Raw genomic sequence first — 19,327 nt, 5'->3', positions numbered from 1 at the left:
ACTGAAGTCTAGGAAAAGAAATGTCTTGCCTAAGATCATGTAGTTAGTTCCTATCAGTGCTAGCTCAAAACCAAGAGCTTTGTCCCCCAAACTAAAGGGACTCATTCAACTCTAACAAGCTAATTTTGCTAATACTCAACCCCTGTTTGGGCCCATTAACCCACATTGTCATGAATATAGATGTACATAGCATATTTTGTGTCTGTAGTCATGCTGAATTACTTATTTCATATTGCAATTTTCTGATAATATTAGTTAAGGTATACTCTACTGAGAAAAAGATTAAGTACTAGAGTTCCTGGATGCTATGTTTTTCTCCATTAATTTTGTGTGATTTGACAACTGCAAGCTTATTTTAGATATGTGAAAAATTTACATTGACATTTTTAATGTAACAGTTATTATGAGGAGAAATGAAAAGTACAGAGGGGATGTTGCCAAAGGGGAATAGTTAACACTGACCTCATGGCAACTTTGGGATGTCTGTATGGATATTGGTGAACAAAAGCTGCTTAAACATGGAATAGCATGCTTATTTATACTTAATCAATAATTAAAGAAGCTATAGGAATTCTGCAAGAAAAATCAAGCCTCAGACCTTTGCCGTAACATATGCTGTTGTTTTATAGATTTTTAGAAGTAGTAATCTTCACCTGAAAAACTTCCAAGTTTATTCATGCAGAGATTTTGGAATTGACATCTTAGAAAGTGATGCAAATACTTCAATTACTGACAGCTTATTACTTGGCCATTTTGCCCACAAGGTAAGTGCCTTAGTGTAGTTGTTTTAGGCTGTCCATCAAAACAGAATCATATGTGCTAGGTTCCCTGGTGATCCAGGATATGTAATTTTAATAGCATTCTTCAGTGAATCTTGTATTTAGTTGGTCAAATTTGGAAGAGGGTTTTTTGTTGTTTTTTGTTTTTTTTTTTTTGTAACCATGGTGAAGTTCATGATAAAATTCAAATATACACAAGGTTTCAATGTTATGGGTCCATATAAATCATAAAAGTCATGAGTAGCCTGAAGAATTCTAACTTGGTTGCTATTTAGCATTATTTTCATACCAATTCAATAACAAACTAAATAATTTTGGGTTAGTTTACTCTAACCTCACAAGGATTATGGAATAGCATAACTCTACATTTTCTCTTTGTATTATGGTTTGCTAAGTTTCAACATCAACATTTTATGGGGTTCTTATTCTATTTAGAGCTCCTCCCTGAAGGAGGTAACATAAATTTACATTGTATAGTATACTAGGGCTTCTTAGATGATTCCCTAATATTTGCCCAAGTGTGGGTTTCTACATGATAAGTGCAGACTATAGATGCTTCTCTGCCACTGTGTGGCCTGAGTAGCAGAATGTAGATGAAGAAAAGAAAATTTCTCAGGTGTGGAACTAGAACTACTGGCTTCCCTTAAGATAAGTCTGTGACTGCCATTGGTCTTAGTAGCCTTCAGACCTATAATGGATCTCCCAAGTTCTTGTTCTTGAAGGAGTTACATGTATATTCATATCACATTGTCATAACAGAGATGGCAGAGACCTATAGTACTTTTGAAAACCAAGGAAGGAGTTTTCTCTTTAGTCTGTTCCTCAGTGTTTTGACCAATTGAAATTTAAATAATCATCACCCTTTGTACTTCCCTTGGAGCTTATTTTTACAGGTATAGATATAAATATTAAGTTTAAAAAATAATTTTCATACTAAGCTTCATTTTTCTATGTTTGGTTCTCAAACTTAGAAAAGTCTTTTTTGAACCATCCTTTTCAGGAGGGAAATACCTGCCAGTTTTTCCTTTTCTCTAAAAGGATTACCACCGTGAGAGATGAATCTTTTCTTAGATTGCAGAATTTTCAAGAAAGAATGGAACCCAGATTTAGATTCTTTGATACTGATAGATCAAAAGCCCTTAAATTCTTTAGGAATAACTTTAGAGAAGATGCCAAAAACATCTCCATCAAGCTGAGTCACTAACTGTCCTGGTAAATTAATGTCACAACATCTTAATGGATATTAAATAGACATCATAATGTCTATTTAGAGAGTGACACAAATTAAAATATAAATTATGAAAAAGGGTGCTTATCATGAGATAATAAAACATAATCCCACCCCTGGGGTGTGATTCATCACAAATGCAATGCAGCCAAAAGAGAACCTCTCAGTCTCTTAAGAAAGTGTAGGATGAAAGTCCTTGAATAGATGATTTTAAGTGGTTTGTTCTAGCAGAGATCTAGATCCTGGTTAAGCATCCAGATCATAAAACCATGGAACTTTAGAGCTAACTATTAGCTGAGAGTTGATCTAGTTAGAACTCCTGAATTTACAGGTAAAGTGATGGAAGATTTAGGAAGTCAAATGATAGCCCAAGATCTATGCCTAGTGTTGTGGAGCTAGGACCACCAGCATATCCTCTCGCTCCTGGCCAAACACTCTTTCAATTGCACATGGAAAACAGCTTCGGCGATGAGCATTGCCTACTCCAGTATTTTCTAAAGTGTTTGTCATGGAAGTCTAGTCCCAAGAGAGGGTCTGAGAAAAGCAAGCTTCTTAGGTTAATTACATTTAGTATATACTGTTGACAATACCTCCATTCCCTGACATTCACATGGCATATTCATACTTTAAAGGCTCTGTGAAGTTCTACTGTTGAAAACAAAAAAGAGAAACATCTACGAATCTTTACTTAATGCAAGATTGCTCAGATTTATTTGGGAACCACTCTATTGCCATGTGAAACTATGTCAGTTGTTTAAAAAAAAAAAAAAAAGGATGCCTGGCTTTCTGTGGTTGTGGAACTTTGATTTTAGCTTCTCTCTTTCATGCCTGCCATCCCTTTAGGAATTAAGATTTTTCAGAGAATGTGGTTTATCCATTCTCTGACTTTCTAGCCACATGTAACTAATAGCACACAATTACCAGCGAGTCCTATCCTAAAACAAACACTAGTTTCCAGGAGAACTTTTTATTAAAAGGATTTTTTCTCCTTTAAGCCTATTTGTGTATATGGTGGTACCCTCACACTCAACATTACTTTATATTGAGGGAGGATGGCTTTAATACACAAGAAAAAGAGATGCCTTCTCTTATCACTGTGTACCCCAGTCTGGCTATTTTGTTTATGCCTGTTGTCCTAACATTCTATTTCATTAGCATCTCTTTTCACTCTCAAAAGTGTCCTGATTTGGATGCTAATTATGGTCACCCTACTTAGAGAAGTCTCTGTGAGATGGTTGCCTTCTCATTGTTATTGACATTAATTTGAACAGATGACAATACTTTAACATATATCTTATTCAGACAGATGCTGATGGATGGCTTCATTCTTCCTACTATTTCTTGGAGTGGGGGTGGGGAGGTTAGCTCCTATTTTCACTTGTGGATTTGCCTTCCTTAATTTAGACCTTTCAACCTTTTGTTTCTCTAAATTCTGTTGTAGGGCCCTTTCTCTTCTCAATGTACTTGCTCTCCCTGGGTGAAATCTCATTTTCTCTAGTGGTTTCAATTACCATCCCCATGCTGATGTCTCCCATACATTTGCATTTATTTTTACCGTCTTACTTTGTGCTCCTAAGTTGGCAACCAGTTTTCTTTTCTCTCTTTCCTCTCTTTTCTTTCTTTCTTTCTTTCTTTCTTTCTTTCTTTCTTTCTTTCTTTCCTACTCTTCAAACTTGATCTGTCTTGCATTGAAGAGTATCTTTTTTATATTTACTTATTTGAAAATTACTCATTTTCTTATGATTATTTTAGTTATCAGACTTAAAATTTTCAAGATTCCCTCTCGTCTAAATGAGGTTTAAGTCACAACAGCACTGTTTAACTTTACCTGAGCAATGAATGCAAGGACCTTAAACTCCTTTAACTTCTTTCTTCCTTCCCATCTTGTATGTTACTTTTCTCTTGTTATCTGTTCCACTTCTTAAAATAAATGTTTCATGGAAGTATAACATTTATAGAGAAAAGTGCACCAATCACAAGTGAAGAGCTCAATAGATTTTTATAAAGTAAAAACCATAACATACCACTCAGATCAAGAAATAGAACACTACCTGTTCCTTTGAAATCCCTTCATGCCTCCTCCCACCCAACCCCTCTTCTAGACCCCAGCCAAAAGGGAAACCATTACTTAGACTTCCATAGACCTCGATTAATTTGAATTCTGTTTTCAGTCTTTATATAAATGGAATCACAGAGTAGTAATTCTTTTGTGCCTGGCTTCTTTGGCACAACATTATGTCTGTAACATTCATGTATGTTTTTGTATTTTTTATATGTTGAAATAATTTGTTTTCCCAATCACTATGTAGTATTTCACTTCATCACTATACACAGGTTTTTTTTGTTGTTGTTTTTGAAGATTTTATTTATTTGAGAGAGAGAGACAGAAGCAGAGATAGCGAGAGAGAGCATAAGTGGGGAGGAGAGGGTGGAGAGGGAGAAGCAGCCTCCGCCCTGAGCAGGAAGCCAGATGCGGGACTCGATCCCAGGACCCTGAGATCATGACCTGAGCTGAAGGCAGATGCTTAACCAATTGAGCCACCCAGGCATCCCAATATACCACAGTTTTTTAAAGGCATGTTGGTATTGATGGACATTTGATTGTTTTTAGTTTTGGGCTACTGCCAGTAATGATGTCATGAACACTCTTCTATATGTCTTGTGTTCATGTGCATGTACTTCTTTTGAATTTATGCCAAATTATAAAATTGCTGGCTCAGAGGATATCCTTTCAGCTTTAGTGAATAATGCCAGACAACAATTCCAAGTGTTTACACTTGCACCAGCAGTTTTGGAGAAGGGTTTCATAACTGTACCCTGAAATTTCTCTTGACCAACATCCTAGAATTTTCCTTCATGTTGTCCTAGTATTGGGGCTATTGTTCCTAATTCCCACATTTTCCTCCTTTCTGATTAATTCCTCATTTTATTAGAATATAGCCTATAGTAATCTTCTTAACCAAGTAGGGGTCTACAAAAGGTAAATATTTTGAGGGATAATATGGGGATCCCCTTATTTATAGGTTGTCAGTTATGGAATAGCAGGTTGGAGTTCATTTTGCCTTGACAATTTGGTTTTGTTGTTGTTGTTGTTGTTGTTTTTTAGAGATTTTAGTTATTTATTTGATAGAGACAGAAAGAGCAGGGGGAGTGGCAGGCAGAGGGGAAGGGAGAAGCAGGCTCCCCGCTGAGAGGAAAACCCTAAGTGGGGCTCCATCCCAGGACCTTGGGTTCATGACCTGAGGTAAAGGCAGAAGCTTAACTGATTGAACCACCCAGGTGCCCTACCCCCAACCCCTTGCATTGACAGTTTGAAGACAATACTCCATTGTCTCCTAGCTTCTAGCACTGATGTTGAATATTTTAAGAAACTCTGATTCTAGGTCTGTTATTTAACTTTTAGGTTTTCTTCTTTGGAAGTTTTCAGAATCCTGTCCCTAGTATTTTGCAGTTTCAGAATGATATCCCTCATGTAGCTTTTTGCTCTAAGGACTGTGTCAGGCACTGGATGGGGCTTGGCAATTTAGAAAACCCATGGTACTGGATGGGGCTTGGCAGTTTAGAAAACCCATCTTCCCCTTCTGGGATGTTTTCTTCAGTCATTTCTTTGATAATTCTCTCCTCATATTCCTTCCTTCCTTTCTTCCTTCTTTCCTTCCTTCCTTCCTTCCTTCCTTCCTTCCTTCTGTATTATTATTTTGAGATTGAGCCTCCTTGATTTCTTTTCTGCTTTTTTTAATATTCTCTCTGATTTGTCACCCATCTTTTTATTCTATTTTCAGAGGTAGTTCTTCAATTTTTTCTTATTGAATTGATTATCTCTGTTCTCTCATTTTTGTTCTTTTTTCTTTTACTGAAAAATCTCTTTGGGGGCTTCTTGTTTCATGGGTATAGTACATTTACTTCCCTGAAGTTTTAAATGTTGGTGTTTTAAGTGTTCTTCTGATTTCTATACTAGCTTTGTCTCCACTGGTTTGCTTTTCTTCTTTCTTTTCAGCACTATCTTTCATGGTGGTGGGCCCTGATAAGTTTCTGGTGGTTCTCAGGCATATAATTATTTTTAAGAGTAGAAGAGTAAAAAACTAACAACTTGATTGGATGGAGTTTGTTCAAGAGATTTTGAGGGGAATAATGAAAGCAGTTTTTGTTTCTTTTTAGATTTTCTAATTTTTATTTTTTATTTTAACATATAGTAAAACTGATTTTTTCTGATATACCGTTCTGTGATTTAAGCATGTGTGTAGAATAGTGTAACCATTAGTGCAGACACCACCACTACCACCATAACGAAGATAAAACAAAACAGTTGTTTTAATCCCAAAAAACTGTCTCAGACTCTATCTTTGCAGCCATGTCCTCCTCTCAAGCCTAGCCCTGCCCCAGGGTATCTCTAATTCATTGTCTGTCACTATAGTTTTCTCTTCTGAATAATCATCTAAATGGAATCAGATAGCATGCAATTTTTTGAGACTGACTTCTTCTGCTATCAAATGCCTTTGGAATTTACCTAACTTGTTGCAAGAAACAGGCTTTTATTCCTTATTATTGTTGGGTTGTATTCCATTCTATGGATGTACCACAGTGTGTTTAGTCTATTCATTTGTTTAAAGACATTTGGGTTGTTTCCAGATTGGGTGATTACAAATGGAACTGTCATAATCATTTGTGCAAGGTTTTTGTATGAACATAAATTTTTATTTACCTAGGAGTTGAATTGCTAGGTCATATGTTAAGAGTTTGTTTAACTTGATAAGAAAGTGCCAACCTATATTCCATAGTGACAGTGGCCACTATGGAAATGATCAGCACTTGTTATCATCGCTATTTTTAAAAATTTAATTTAATTTTAAATCTTTTTTTATTAATTATTTTTATTAATATATAATGTATTGTTTTCCCCAGGGGTACAGGTCGGTGAATCATCAGGCTTATACACTTCGTAGAACTCACCATAGCACATACCCTCCCTAATGTCCATAACCCAACCACCCTCTCCATACCCCCTCCCCCCAGTACCCCTCAGTTTGTTTTGTGAGATTAAGAGTCTTTTATGATTTGTTTCACTCCCAATCCCATCTTGTTTCATTTTTTCCCTCTCTACTCCCCAAACCCCCCACTCTGCCTCTCAAATTCCTCATATCAGAGAAAGACAATTGTCATCACTATTTTTTATTTAATCATTCTAATGTGTGTGTAGTGCATCCTTTTGTGATCCTTTGTCATTTTTGTGATTCATAAATATTTCTCCCCACTTTGTAACTTGTCTTACTCTCTTGTTTTTGTGCATTACAAATTGTATTTCACGTGACCAGTTCTCTTCTTCTTCTTTTTTTCTCTTTCTAAATCACAGGGAAGCCTGTGTATGTCAGCTGGGATCAAAACTCCCAAAAGATGGGAACTGATAATATCTAACACAACCTTTGTTAATTTTGATCTCACTGACTGCGTGGCCATCAGGACCTGTGCGGGCTGTTCCCGGGGACAGGGTAAGTTGTTTGAAGAGGTAAGACAGGCACTAAAGAAGGCCAACATTCAAGTAAATGCAATAAATAGTGATAAAACCTTTATGATTTCTTTCACTATAAGATTGCATCAGTAGAAACTGCTGCTCTGATCTCCTGAAAGAAATCCCAGAGGAGGCCAGGTGCCCCCAGTGTGACTCTTGTAGCCACCCCTCCTCCCCCATTCTTTCCCTATGATGGCATCTGCCATCCTCCATCTTTACGGTTCCATGTCTCTGTTGGACTCTGAGCTTCATAAAGGCAGGGACTGGGTCTCTCCTGTTCAGAGGTTTATCATTAGTACCCAGCAGCTTGGTGCCTACTGGGCAGTTTATTGATTGAATAAATGGAGTTGGGTGGATAGACATACGGGTATAAACGAACACACATGCAATCTTTCCTCAAAGAGCCAGAATTCAGTACTTTATGTTTTCAACAGCCTTAGGCTTGTTGTAGACACAAAGAGAACCATAGGAATTCTCGTTCACTTGTTAACCACATCTCTGAGGTGGTGAGAAATACCTTGGAGGACTCATGGGCCAAGGTGAAAAGAAGTAGAGAGCAATCTAGTTGATTTGATCATTGTAAACAGCCAAACCAAGTAATTCAAGTAAATATGCTCTTGTGGTTTGAATCACCAATTTAGATAATTGTTTGTTTTTTTAATTAAATGAATAATCAGCAAGTCTCCACTTTACTTTTTTTTTTTCTTTTTTCTGTATAGGCAGAGTCAAACATTGTTTTTATTTGGGTGGCATTTGAGTTTAAGATTATAGAAATAATCATAGGAATAAAAAATGCCTTATGGCATTCCCTTCAAATTACAATCCCTCAGTTCTTTAATAGCTTCCCTATTTCATATCATTCATAAGACACTGAAGAAAAGCATACTATTCCTCATGACCTTGAATCTCTTCTCACTGAATGATCTGGGCTAAGTTATCTCTTTCATTTGCTTAAAAACGGTTCATTCCCAGGTCTGTCTGAGGAACTGGGGCATACAAAGATGAAGAAACACATCATTCTTCCCTTGCAGGAGCTCTCGATCTAGGCACAAAAATAAATGTTAAGTCAGTCACTGTAGTAAATGTGATGAGTATAATCCTAGAGGACTAAACAAGGTCAGTGAAGGCAACAAGAAAGGGGTCAGGCAAGAGTTTGTAGAGATGTCCCTTGAGCAGGGCTTTGAAAGACGAATAGAAATTTGCAAAGGGGCGTAGGCAGAGGAAAGTTTCTAGGAATTAGAAACAACATACGCAAAAATTGAAATTCCAGTAGGACTGAATGGTAGAGTGGTGGGTGGTTGTGGTAGTTGATGAACTATAGAAATTGCAAAGGATGGAATCCTGGAGTCTGGAATGCATGGCTTAACTCACTGCATGGATTCTGCTGGGATCTGGAATGAAAACATCAAGGCCACTAATTATTTGTATCTTACCCTTTTTATTTTCCTCTTGGGTATATTTTACAATATACATGACACAGAAATATAGTAGCATATGTACTGAGGTCCTATGTATACTCAGTTGTTACATTTTAATGATGGGGTTCTGGGAATTAGAAGGTCTGGGCAGCTGGACCAGCAGCCGCATTGATGAATCGCAGGTAGGCAGGGTGAAAGACTGCGAACAGTGTAGTCCTACCGCAAGTACTTAAAAGTACTTGCTCTTTCCCCACACGGTTGATTGAATGTTGCTTTTGACGGTGACTGCCAACCATGGTCCCAAACATTGCCAAATGTCTTCTAGAGGGCAAACCTACCCTGGCTGAGATTCACTGCCCTAGAATAAGGCTGCATGAAGGCAAGGCCAGTCCTGCCCTTGTTTCCCTCCATGTCCCTAGCACATACCACAGAGCCCGGCACACAGCAAACACTCGTGATTTTTTTCCTTGAATAAATAACCAAGGGCATCGTAACTGTGTACACATGCAGTATAAAGTACTAAAAACATTCCAATGAATTCAGCTGTCATTTGTTATAATAGTGTTTTGTGCCATGTGTAACGGTCTTTCCGTTTTCCAATTTATAGGTGGATTTACTGTGAAGACCAACCAACTGAAATTTATAAACTCTCCAAACTTAGTAGCATTTCCATTTACTCATGCAGCAATTTTGGAAGACTTGGATGGGTCTCTGTCTGGGAAAAACAGAAGTCATATTCTTGCTTCTATGGAAACCCTTCCAGCTTCTTGTTTGGTCAATGAAAGCTTCAGTCAGATAGTTCATGGCAGCGTCTGTGGGGAAGATGTTCTCTTTCATCGAATGTCTATTGGTTTGTAAGTTGACTTCACCATACTTTTCAGCTTGCCAATGAGCATGCATGTTTTGTTCAAGCTGTTGGGCTTTATAGAAGGGCAACTTTTTAAGATTTTATTAGAAGTATTTAGTTCCATAAAAATGATTCGGGAATATTTTTGACAGCTGTCAAATCATAATTTTAATGGTCATTTTAGGCTGATTCAAATGGCAGCTAACTTTCAGTATCAATGGGCAAGATCCCATAGCCCTTGACCTCTTTTTGACATTTTGGGCGAATGGCTGCATCTTGGAAAGACCTGCAACCAATAGGGAATTTGGGAAGTATTTAAATTAGAAGTATTATTAAAAAAATTCCAATAATGTCCATTCTCATTTATATACATGTACTCTTCCCAAGCTCTTTTTAAGTGTTCAATATGCTCTGGGGAAGCAATTGCTGATGCCTTCCTATTACTTGCAAAGTTGCTCCACTCCAGTTCATTTTCCTTGTTAATTTCATGAACTATTGGATCCGTACAATACATTTCCTATTAATACTGGAGCAAGGACTCCTTGGTTATGCTAGTCAAACCACCATTAAGTTAGGAGCTAGGCTGTTTATAATGCATAATAGGATTGCTTCTGCCCTCTTTAATTTCCAGGTAATGATTGCTGAGTGTCTAGGGTTCTATCTTTTACCTATTTCAAATGCATTGCATATCTTTAGCCACACTTCTTTCCTTCCATTGTTTCAAGTGTCCTAACTGCATGAATATTAAGTCAAGTGATTCAGCCAGACTATGATGGCATCTTATTTAACCAGGTAAACGCCATGGAAAATCAATGGGATTGGACTGTGCGACGTCTGCATTTTGATTGCGTATAGAATCAGTATCCTGACATTCTCTTTTAGAAGCCATAGCAATACACTCTGGCATTGACTAGTCTGAAAACTTTCCACTTTTGCTTTCTCAACTATTTATTCTTCTTCCAGATGTTAAGGGGCCTAATTCTAGTAAGCAAAATAACAATGTGGAGAGAGATTTTCATTTCTAATCATTTTCCACTGTGTACAGTATCCTTTTTGTTTTCAATATCAGGGATTCATCCTGAGTATTACTGTTATTTTAGTGATTTTACCAAAGATATTGTTAGTGAATCTCTGAGACTTATAGAAGTTAGTGCTTTATTTCTTAGATACTTTTTGTTTTCAAATGGGGGAAAATTAAAATAGATCTGTGTCATTAAAAGAACATGATATGCTTGTATATTTACTCCTCTGTGTTCTTGATACTCCTTTTTATGCCCTACTTTGAAAGCTGCAGTCTGTCTCTTAGAAAGTGACTTAGCAGGGAACTAGGAGGTAGGCTTCCAGGTATAGAATGAGTAAATCATGGGAATAAAAAGTATAGTACAGGGAACATTGTCAGTGGTATTCTGATAGCATTGTATGATGGCAGATGACAGCTGCACCCAAGGTGAAAATAACGTATAGAGTTGTCGAATCACTATGTTATACATTTGAAGCTAATGTAACATTGTGTACCAGCTCTACTTAAATAAAAATAAATTAAAATTAAAAATGAAAGGTAATTAGTGATGTGATGGTAAAAGGCTCTGCAGATGTAACCTTGTCAAAGCATCTGTTCTTAGAGAACTTCAGAACTGGATACTTATGTGCTTACCTTAGCAGTAGGTCATGATCCCAGCACTCAGGGACTGACAAGGTAAAAATAATAATAGTCCTTATATAATATTGTGAGGAGATTCAAAGGGGTTCTATTAGGATAAAAGACTTGTCTTGGTTTGGTTGGCATTTTCCTGGCTTTAAGATAGAAAATCTCATATGCCAGCCTTGAGGAAACCAGGATGGCTGGCCACCCTACTCCCTACACTTCTATTTTTAAAAACTTCAGGTGGACCTACAGGTCTATGGACAAATGCTCAGCTATCCCAAAATAATCCTCAGAGAAGTTGCCGCACACTCCCGATGATAAGTCTCTTGGCCCTAGCATCTTTACCTCTAGGAAAAGGTGACAGATCCTTGGGTGACATGATCCCTTGGGCCTTGCTAGTCAGAGTGTATGAGCATTATGGGGGAGCTCCTTCGATGTGGGGCATCTCAGATTCCATCCCAGACTTCCTGAATCAGAATCTCTAGGTGACTGATATACAAGTTTTAGAAGCACTGCTCTAAGGTCCTTTCAACTTTATTTTTCTATGATTCTATCTCTAGCTCTTTGTGCTCAGTGACTTGATCTCTGTCCCAGAGCATTTTAACCTCATTAGAAACATGTCAGAGCTAATGAGCAATTTGAATTCAGCATAGATACAAACTTTGCTGCATTTCATGGAGAAAGGATTAATTTGTTGTGCTATTTGCCCTGGAGCAAGCACCCTAAGAGTTGATTTACAAAGCTCCCACAGTCATGGTCTTTTGGGGTTGTGTGTTGATGGAGATCGGATATGGCGCAAGCACCCTGCTGTCTTCACTTTCAGCTCTTACCTCCCTCCCCCAGCATGAGGCCCCTCAAGGGCAGGGTGTGAGGCCTCACAGAGCTGCATAAACAAGGCATCCGTTCCCCCCCTTTGCTAACAACCAAGTGGTTGGAGTGAGATTTCTTTCTGAGAGAGCCCCCGCTATAGTCCAATTTCACTGTGAGTTCTTTGTTTGACACTGGAGACCTTCTGTATCTGTCCCTCAGTACCTTATTTAGGTCTTATTTGCCATATTTGTGGCATTGCCTGTTTATAGCATCCTTCTGACTCCAACTGTAATAGTTGGAGTATTCGAAGTTGGGTAATAATATTTAATATTTAGGTGAAGAAAAATTCCCGTCTTCTGCAAGACAGAGTCTAGTTCATGTTTTGTTTTAAAATGGCAATGTGCTTAATCCGTATGAGTGCTGTTTATCTTTCTCTCTCACTCAGCCATGGTAAAAACATTTTCTTCCTGTAGGAGCCACAGGTATTCCTCACAGTGTTCTTGTCCCAGCTCCTGTTACTACAAGTGTCATTCTACCAACTCTATCCTTCCCGATAAGACGAGGGGGGGAAGGGAGCGGGCGGCGGTAGCCCTATTGTATAAGTCAGGACCTTATTTCAGAAAAATATGTCCATGACCGTATTTCTCCAGAGATCCCATAATGACAACATGCTTCACATAATTCATTGATTTACGGATTTCCCCCAAATTTAGATAGATATCTTCTTCTGTATAGGAATAATTACATGAAACAAAGATAATATTACCAAGAGTTTTTTGTGTCTCCTTCTGCATCTCCTTTATAGGTTCTTCTCCCGGTCTCTCGAATGCTAATGTTGGGGCACCTGGCTGGCTCAGTTGGTAGAATGTGTGACTCTTGATCTCGGGGTTGTGAGTTCAAGCCTTACATTGGGTGCAGAGATTGCCTGAAAAAAATAAATTAAATACTAGCATTCCTTAGGGTTCTGTGAAGCACTTTCCTTTCTTCTCAAGTCATACTCTTCCCAGATGATCAGGGTTATTCCACCACTTCAGTTAACATACAGTGATGCTTCCAGATTTGTTTCTTCTAGTTTATACCGTGCTCCTAAATTCCAGACCCATTTATCCAATTGCCCTTAGGATCTGCACTGTCCAATATTGTAGTCACTAGTCACATGTAGCTACCAAGCACTTAAAATGTGGCTAGTCCCAACTGAGATGTGCTAAAGTATCAATTATACTCCATATTTCTCAGATGCGGTAGGAAAAAGAATGAGGTATCTCAATAACTCATTTATTTTGATTATGTTGAAGGAGTAATATTTTGGATATATTGGGTAAAATATATTACTATGATTAATTTCACCTATTTTATTTTACTTTTTTAATGTGGCTACCATAAAATTTAAGCTAACACCTGTGGCTTGCCTTTGTGACTTGCATTATATTTCTACTGAGCAGCAATGTTTTCCACTAGCGTGTATACTTGCCACCTCAATCTTGATTTGTCAAATCTGCGTTTAAGTTCTTTATCCATAGGCTTTGCTCTCTGGGTATTGAGAATTCCCGAATGTTCAGGTGAATGCTTCAGTTATCAAAACCACAACCATAGAGTCACCCTTGACTGATCTTTTACCTTATTTTCCACATATATCACTGACCAAGTCCTGTCTATTTTCTCTCATAAAATTAAAAAAAAAAATCTTTGCATCTTTCTACTTCTCTCCTTCCCATCTTCCCCTTTCTAGTCCTCTCACCTGTGGGACCACAATAGCCTCTTAGCTGGCTGCCTTGCTGTAACTACATCCTTGATCTTTGTGAATGTAGATCTTGTCTTGCCATGAACTCCTTCCCTTGCTTGGAACTTTTTAAGAGTTTCCAGTGCCTTCCAAAGAGAGTCTCATATTCTTCATGTCTCACAGGCCCTCCATGACCTGCTCCCTGTCTATAGTTGCAACCTCATTGCTCAGTGCTCTCCCCTCCCTTCCCTGCATCCCATTTCTCAGCCATGTTCAACTTCTCTGTGTCTTTCCATTCATAAGGTTCAGTTTCCATGAGCTCTGCATGAAGATCATTTTCTCATGTAAGCTTCCCTGAGTTTCCTACATAGGTTCTGGAAGCCCTGCTGTGTGCCAGCTCTCTACATATTTGCTCTACCCAATACTCAAAGCTCCAGTATAGCTCTATAAATTGTCCATCTCTTGTAGGTGGTAAGCAGAGCCTGGATGGGGTGTATTCATTTGTTTGTTTGATTTACAGTACCCAATATTGAACACATAGCAACTCAATAAAATTAGTATTTAATAAATGAATATAATTTAAAAAATTGTGGACTCCCCCAGATTTTCCTCTCATGTTCTTTCTGTCCATTTCTCTGTTAGGACGTATTTGTGTGGAGTTCATGGCACTCCACGTTTGTTTAGAAGACCCAAGATTGAGATAGTATCCTGGCTTTATTTCTAAAATTCCTAGGGACATGTGATACAAGAAGTTTCTTTTATAGTATCCTCTGGGCTTTTGCTTCCTGAGGCTCCCAGTTGACCAGATGGTGTATTCCAATAGCTGACTCCTTCACTCTGCCCCATCCCACCCCTACTGAATTAGCAGTTTGTCAGCATTCACAGTTGCTTTCCTTCCCTGGTGGTTTCAAATGGACCAGTTGTGATGGGAGAGAATAAGAACTCAACCCTCACCATTACCGTCTGGGAATTATTATTATTATTGTCATTATTAGTAGTAGCAGTAGTAGTTTAGAACACTCTGTAGGTATTTCAGTTGTCTTAGACTTATTCAAGTATCAGTAAATCAAACCCTGGTCTCTCTTTGATTGTTGGCTATATTGAGCATGGGAGAAATGAAAAGTTTATAAGATGTTGTAGGTTGGCCACCCAGTCCCTCCAAGTTTCTAGGATGTACATAAAATAGTCAGGACACATGCATATATTTGAAATTATTTTTCAAAGACTAAAGAATAAAGAAATAAGTAAGAATTATTTGTGGGTACCGGTTATAACCCCCTCTCCCTAAGGGGTGTTTTTCTGGACAAGTTGCGTCATCTTATTTATTTATTTATTTTTGCTTCAGTTCTCACATCAATAAAATGGACATAATGGTATTTATCTCACAAGGTCATTGTCTGGCATATAGTGAGTACTTAATAAATGTTGTCTTTAAAAAGTCTCAATTTTACAGCTGTGATTTATAAAACAACATATGAACATACTACTAATTGAATAGAGTACTCTAGATTTTATGTTTCTGAGGAACAAATGCCTGCCAAGGGAGTTAAGTAAGTTCAAAAGCTGCTTAATCTAATTCTTGAAAAATAAGGAATACTTCCCCATGGTCACATGACATTATACCGATCCAGCACCCACCCCCCACCCCCCATGAAGCTAATCATAGAATATAGAGTCATTCAGGACAGTCTTTGATTCCTTGTGCTCTAATACCTTCTATTTCTTTCTTCCTACTTCTGGAAAAGAAAAGGTTAATGTTCTTGTTGATCACCTTGATTCTTAGATCTTGCTTAATATCCTCTCCTGTAGTGCTTGCGTTCAGTTTTTACCTATGTAACTGCTCTTAATGTGTCAGTGTTCAAAGTATGAGGCACCCCCTGCCTCTGTGAAAGCAAAAGTAAAGAAGAGTTCAAATGGAAATTTTGGCCTAGCTTTTCCTTTAATAATTGCCTAACTCTCTTTCCTAGGGATAAAGGCATAGCATCACTAATGGTATCTTTTCAGTCCTTAAAAAAAAAAAGTGAGACACAAAAATTCCAAGAGTATTATCCATCTTGTCATCAGAGTTACAGAAGGAAAGTAGAAAAAGATCTAAATGGACCCCAGATTGAGGAGTATCAACAATATTACATGGTTATTAAATTTCATGAATAATAAAGGGCCGCAGTAGCGAGCTGGTACATGTTTAACAACTACCTCTCTAGGATTTGTAGTATTTGCCCAATTCTGTGTGATTATATTCTTATATGACCTATTCATGGCTCCCATCATGCTGTCACCAAACACATTGTGAAGAGCTAGTGAGTAGGTGTCATTCATCTCAGTCATAACACCAGAGGGGGTGTGTGAGTGTGTGTGTAGAAGGGAAGATGAGTTTGTTTGTTTGTTTGTTTGTTTCTTTCTTTTTTAAGATTTAATTTATTTATTTGACAGAGAGAGATCACAAGTAGGCAGAGGGGGAGGGGGAAGCAGGCTCCCGCTAAGCAGAGAGCCCGATGTGGGGCTTGAACTCAGGACCCTGAGATCATGACCTGAGCTGAAGGCAGAGGCTTAACCCACTGAGCCACACAGGCACCCCGGAAGATGTGTTTCTTAATCTAACTCCCTGACTGATGCATAGAATTGTTTTTCAGTATCCCTGAGATGTAGTTGTTTGCCTTCTGAGGTCACAACTCCAATGGTGAGATTCTCATGTTCTGAAGTAGTCATTCAGCTGGATTCAACAGATCAAGAGGAAGAGATACAGTCATGTATAAAGGATTATCTTAGGTCGGACATTAGACATCAATTGCTTCTCTTCATGGATTCAGATATAATAATCCAGAAGTATTGTCCCAAGTGTACTGCCAAAATTATAGACCCCCATCTTTGAGGAGGTGCTAGGTTGACTCTGGCACTTCTCTACAATAAATTATTATTGCTTTACCCAACTCTGAACAAAGATAAACACAGAGAGAGATACCTGCTAAGTCATGGGGGGGAATGATGTGTGGGTGTGCCTGTCAGAAACACAAGGATTATTAAATCATATGTCTTCCTCTCTGCTTACCAGTTCTGTTTTGTACGTGAATTTAAGGATTGTTAGAAATTTGGGGGAAAGACTGAGTGTCGTGGATTTCTTCCTCTTTTTAGGTGTCTTACTCAGAAGGAGAAGTATTTATAAGAGTTCCTTAAGCAATAAGGAGACATAAAAATTATTGATACATAGAAAATAGTACCGGCCGGTGGCAGGTCAGAGGGAAGATTATGGTTTTCTAACAAGGACTTGTTATGAGCACATGGTATTTTAAAGGTTGTTTGAGTGAGGCTGTGCCACAAAAATTTGTTGGCTGTGCTTGAAATTCTGATTCCGTCCTCTTTGTGCAGTAAAAGAGGAGAGTGACGGCAGTAAGCACTAATATTCTGGAAATGTAACAGCATTTAAAGCTAGTTATTAGGATGTGTTTGGCTTAGGAGATGTGTAATTATAAAGGGTTTATTTCACAATTGTTCTGAATTGAGAGCATTTAGAGCTCAATGCAATGTTTGTCTTAATGCACAGAGATATGGACCCTCAGGAAAAGTAAGCTAATGGTAAACACAAACCAGGGAGTTAATATTTGTTCTCATTGGTATTGTTGATTGCCTAACAAATCCTTTGTGGGCAGTATGTATTCAAAAGTTCCACACAGTATATGGGCACTAAATTACATAACTATTTATGCAACTGGTATCTTAAATTGATACTTAGGCTAAGAAGTTTTATCAAGTGATAATGTTGTCTTTCTGAAGGAAAACCTCCCTTAACTAAAAACAAGCTCAGTTATTTAAAAAAAAAATAAATAAATAAATTAAGGCACCCCCTTGAACAGGGAAAGAAAAGGAAAGGCTTGTGTCTTTCTGTCTTTTTGATTATCTACAGAGCTCTTGCTGATGCAGAGGGAAGGGTTAACATTTAAAATGGACTGGTTGCCTCCTGATTTCTTGCACATAAAGCCATGAGAAGTTCAGGGAGAGACTTCTTCCCCTAGTAATGAAGCTCTCTGCTGCTAATGGCCCATGCAGACTCCCTTGGCTCCTCCAAATTAGAAATACTTTTGTGCTCCTTTGCTTCATTAACAGTAAAGAGAGGGAGATTGGTGGCTATTTAGGGCACAGGGAAATTGGTGGCTATTTAGGGCAAGCGAAAATTGTAGTCATTATGGTTGGTAAATTCTCTTCATGGTGTTCTTCGAGACTTGATGTTCTTTTGGTACTTTTCAGAAGAGCCCACCATTGTCACTGCTGGCAGTTGGCCTAGAAGGAGAAGAGTTGATTTGACTTTGGATTTTTGGCCCCCGGTGATGGTCAGCACAAGGCATCTTGCCTACGGGGACATGGGTCTTTTACATTTTAATTTTCTTTCCAGAATGCACCTTTTCCACTACCAGCTGTAATGAAGGCCTCTTTGATAACCTCCTTCTCTACTGGGATTGAATTACACAAAGCTGGTGCTGCACATGAAGACCTGTAAAACTGCATCCCACATAAACCTTAGTTGACATGGATAGGATGGCTTCATAGGGTCAGGGCAATGCATGCAGAAGGAAGAAGAAAGGATAAGTTAGGATCATAATGTGCTATGGTGGGTCTCTGGTTGATCGGGGGTTAACATCAGATCGCTGGATTCTGCTTGGAAGATGAAGGGCTTCAAAAGGAAGATAATCATCATCTCGGAGACTAATAGAACTGAATGAAGTTAGCATTAGGTGGTTTTACAATATACGAAGAGGGGGTCATGTTTATAAGAGCTTTTAGGAACTGAGGCATATGGTCTGAAAAAATGGCTCCTTCAATAATTGAAGTCAACAATACATAGAAACTGAACCCAGGAGAATTTGTACCCTAAAAATTGATTTATAAGCTGATAGAAATTTGAGAAACAATGAAGTCTAGTCAAAATGACCTGGAGGATTCTTGGGGCCACACTGATGAAATTAAGGAGCATTTCTGTGACTATCTATCCAGTTGATTGTATTGTGACATACTGAGGTAATATTTTCATAGTTTTCAAGATGGCATGTATGATAGCTTGAAAGAGTGACAAACAGATTGCTAAGGCAATGTAAGTGACAAAATATAGGTTGGAGGAAAAAATGTAGACAGATGGATTTGAATACATCTTTTGGTCTATATTTAAAAAAATGTGAAAGTGATTTAATTGAGAATACTTCATAGGGATTAAAAAAATAACAGTTCATAAGGAAAGCTTAGCATTTTTTACATTTTAATTTTTCCTTAGCATTTTTTAAACCAGGGCTCATTAGTAGTGTAGATTGCTTATATGTGTCCAGGAGAGGTTTTCTGACCTTTATATTATAAATGTTGAAGTCTTCATGACAAATATCCTATTGAT

At 38.0% G+C, this 19,327-nt stretch overlaps 1 protein-coding gene across 3 annotated transcripts in view; it reads left to right on the top strand.

The window, feature by feature from the left end:
* The window catches only part of PKHD1 (PKHD1 ciliary IPT domain containing fibrocystin/polyductin), a 471,024-nt gene that overhangs the window by 215,159 nt on the left and 236,538 nt on the right, over positions 1-19,327 (top strand). For all 3 annotated transcript variants that reach the window (XR_006604139.1, XM_045071248.1, XM_045071247.1), the window contains exons 47-49: positions 630-764; positions 7,358-7,493; positions 9,539-9,785. Coding sequence is in view for 2 of the 3 variants with exons in the window: in XM_045071248.1 (XP_044927183.1) it covers positions 630-764; positions 7,358-7,493; positions 9,539-9,785 (518 nt within the window). In the remaining variant the exon portion in view is untranslated. The remainder of the gene's footprint in view (positions 1-629; positions 765-7,357; positions 7,494-9,538; positions 9,786-19,327) is intronic.

This window comes from Mustela putorius, unplaced genomic scaffold, assembly GCF_011764305.1.
Source record: "Mustela putorius furo isolate JIRA1106 unplaced genomic scaffold, ASM1176430v1.1 tig00003983_pilon_pilon_pilon, whole genome shotgun sequence".
In the NCBI taxonomy this organism is placed as follows: Eukaryota; Metazoa; Chordata; class Mammalia; order Carnivora; family Mustelidae; genus Mustela; species Mustela putorius.
This window is presented reverse-complemented; position numbering and strand designations above follow the sequence as displayed.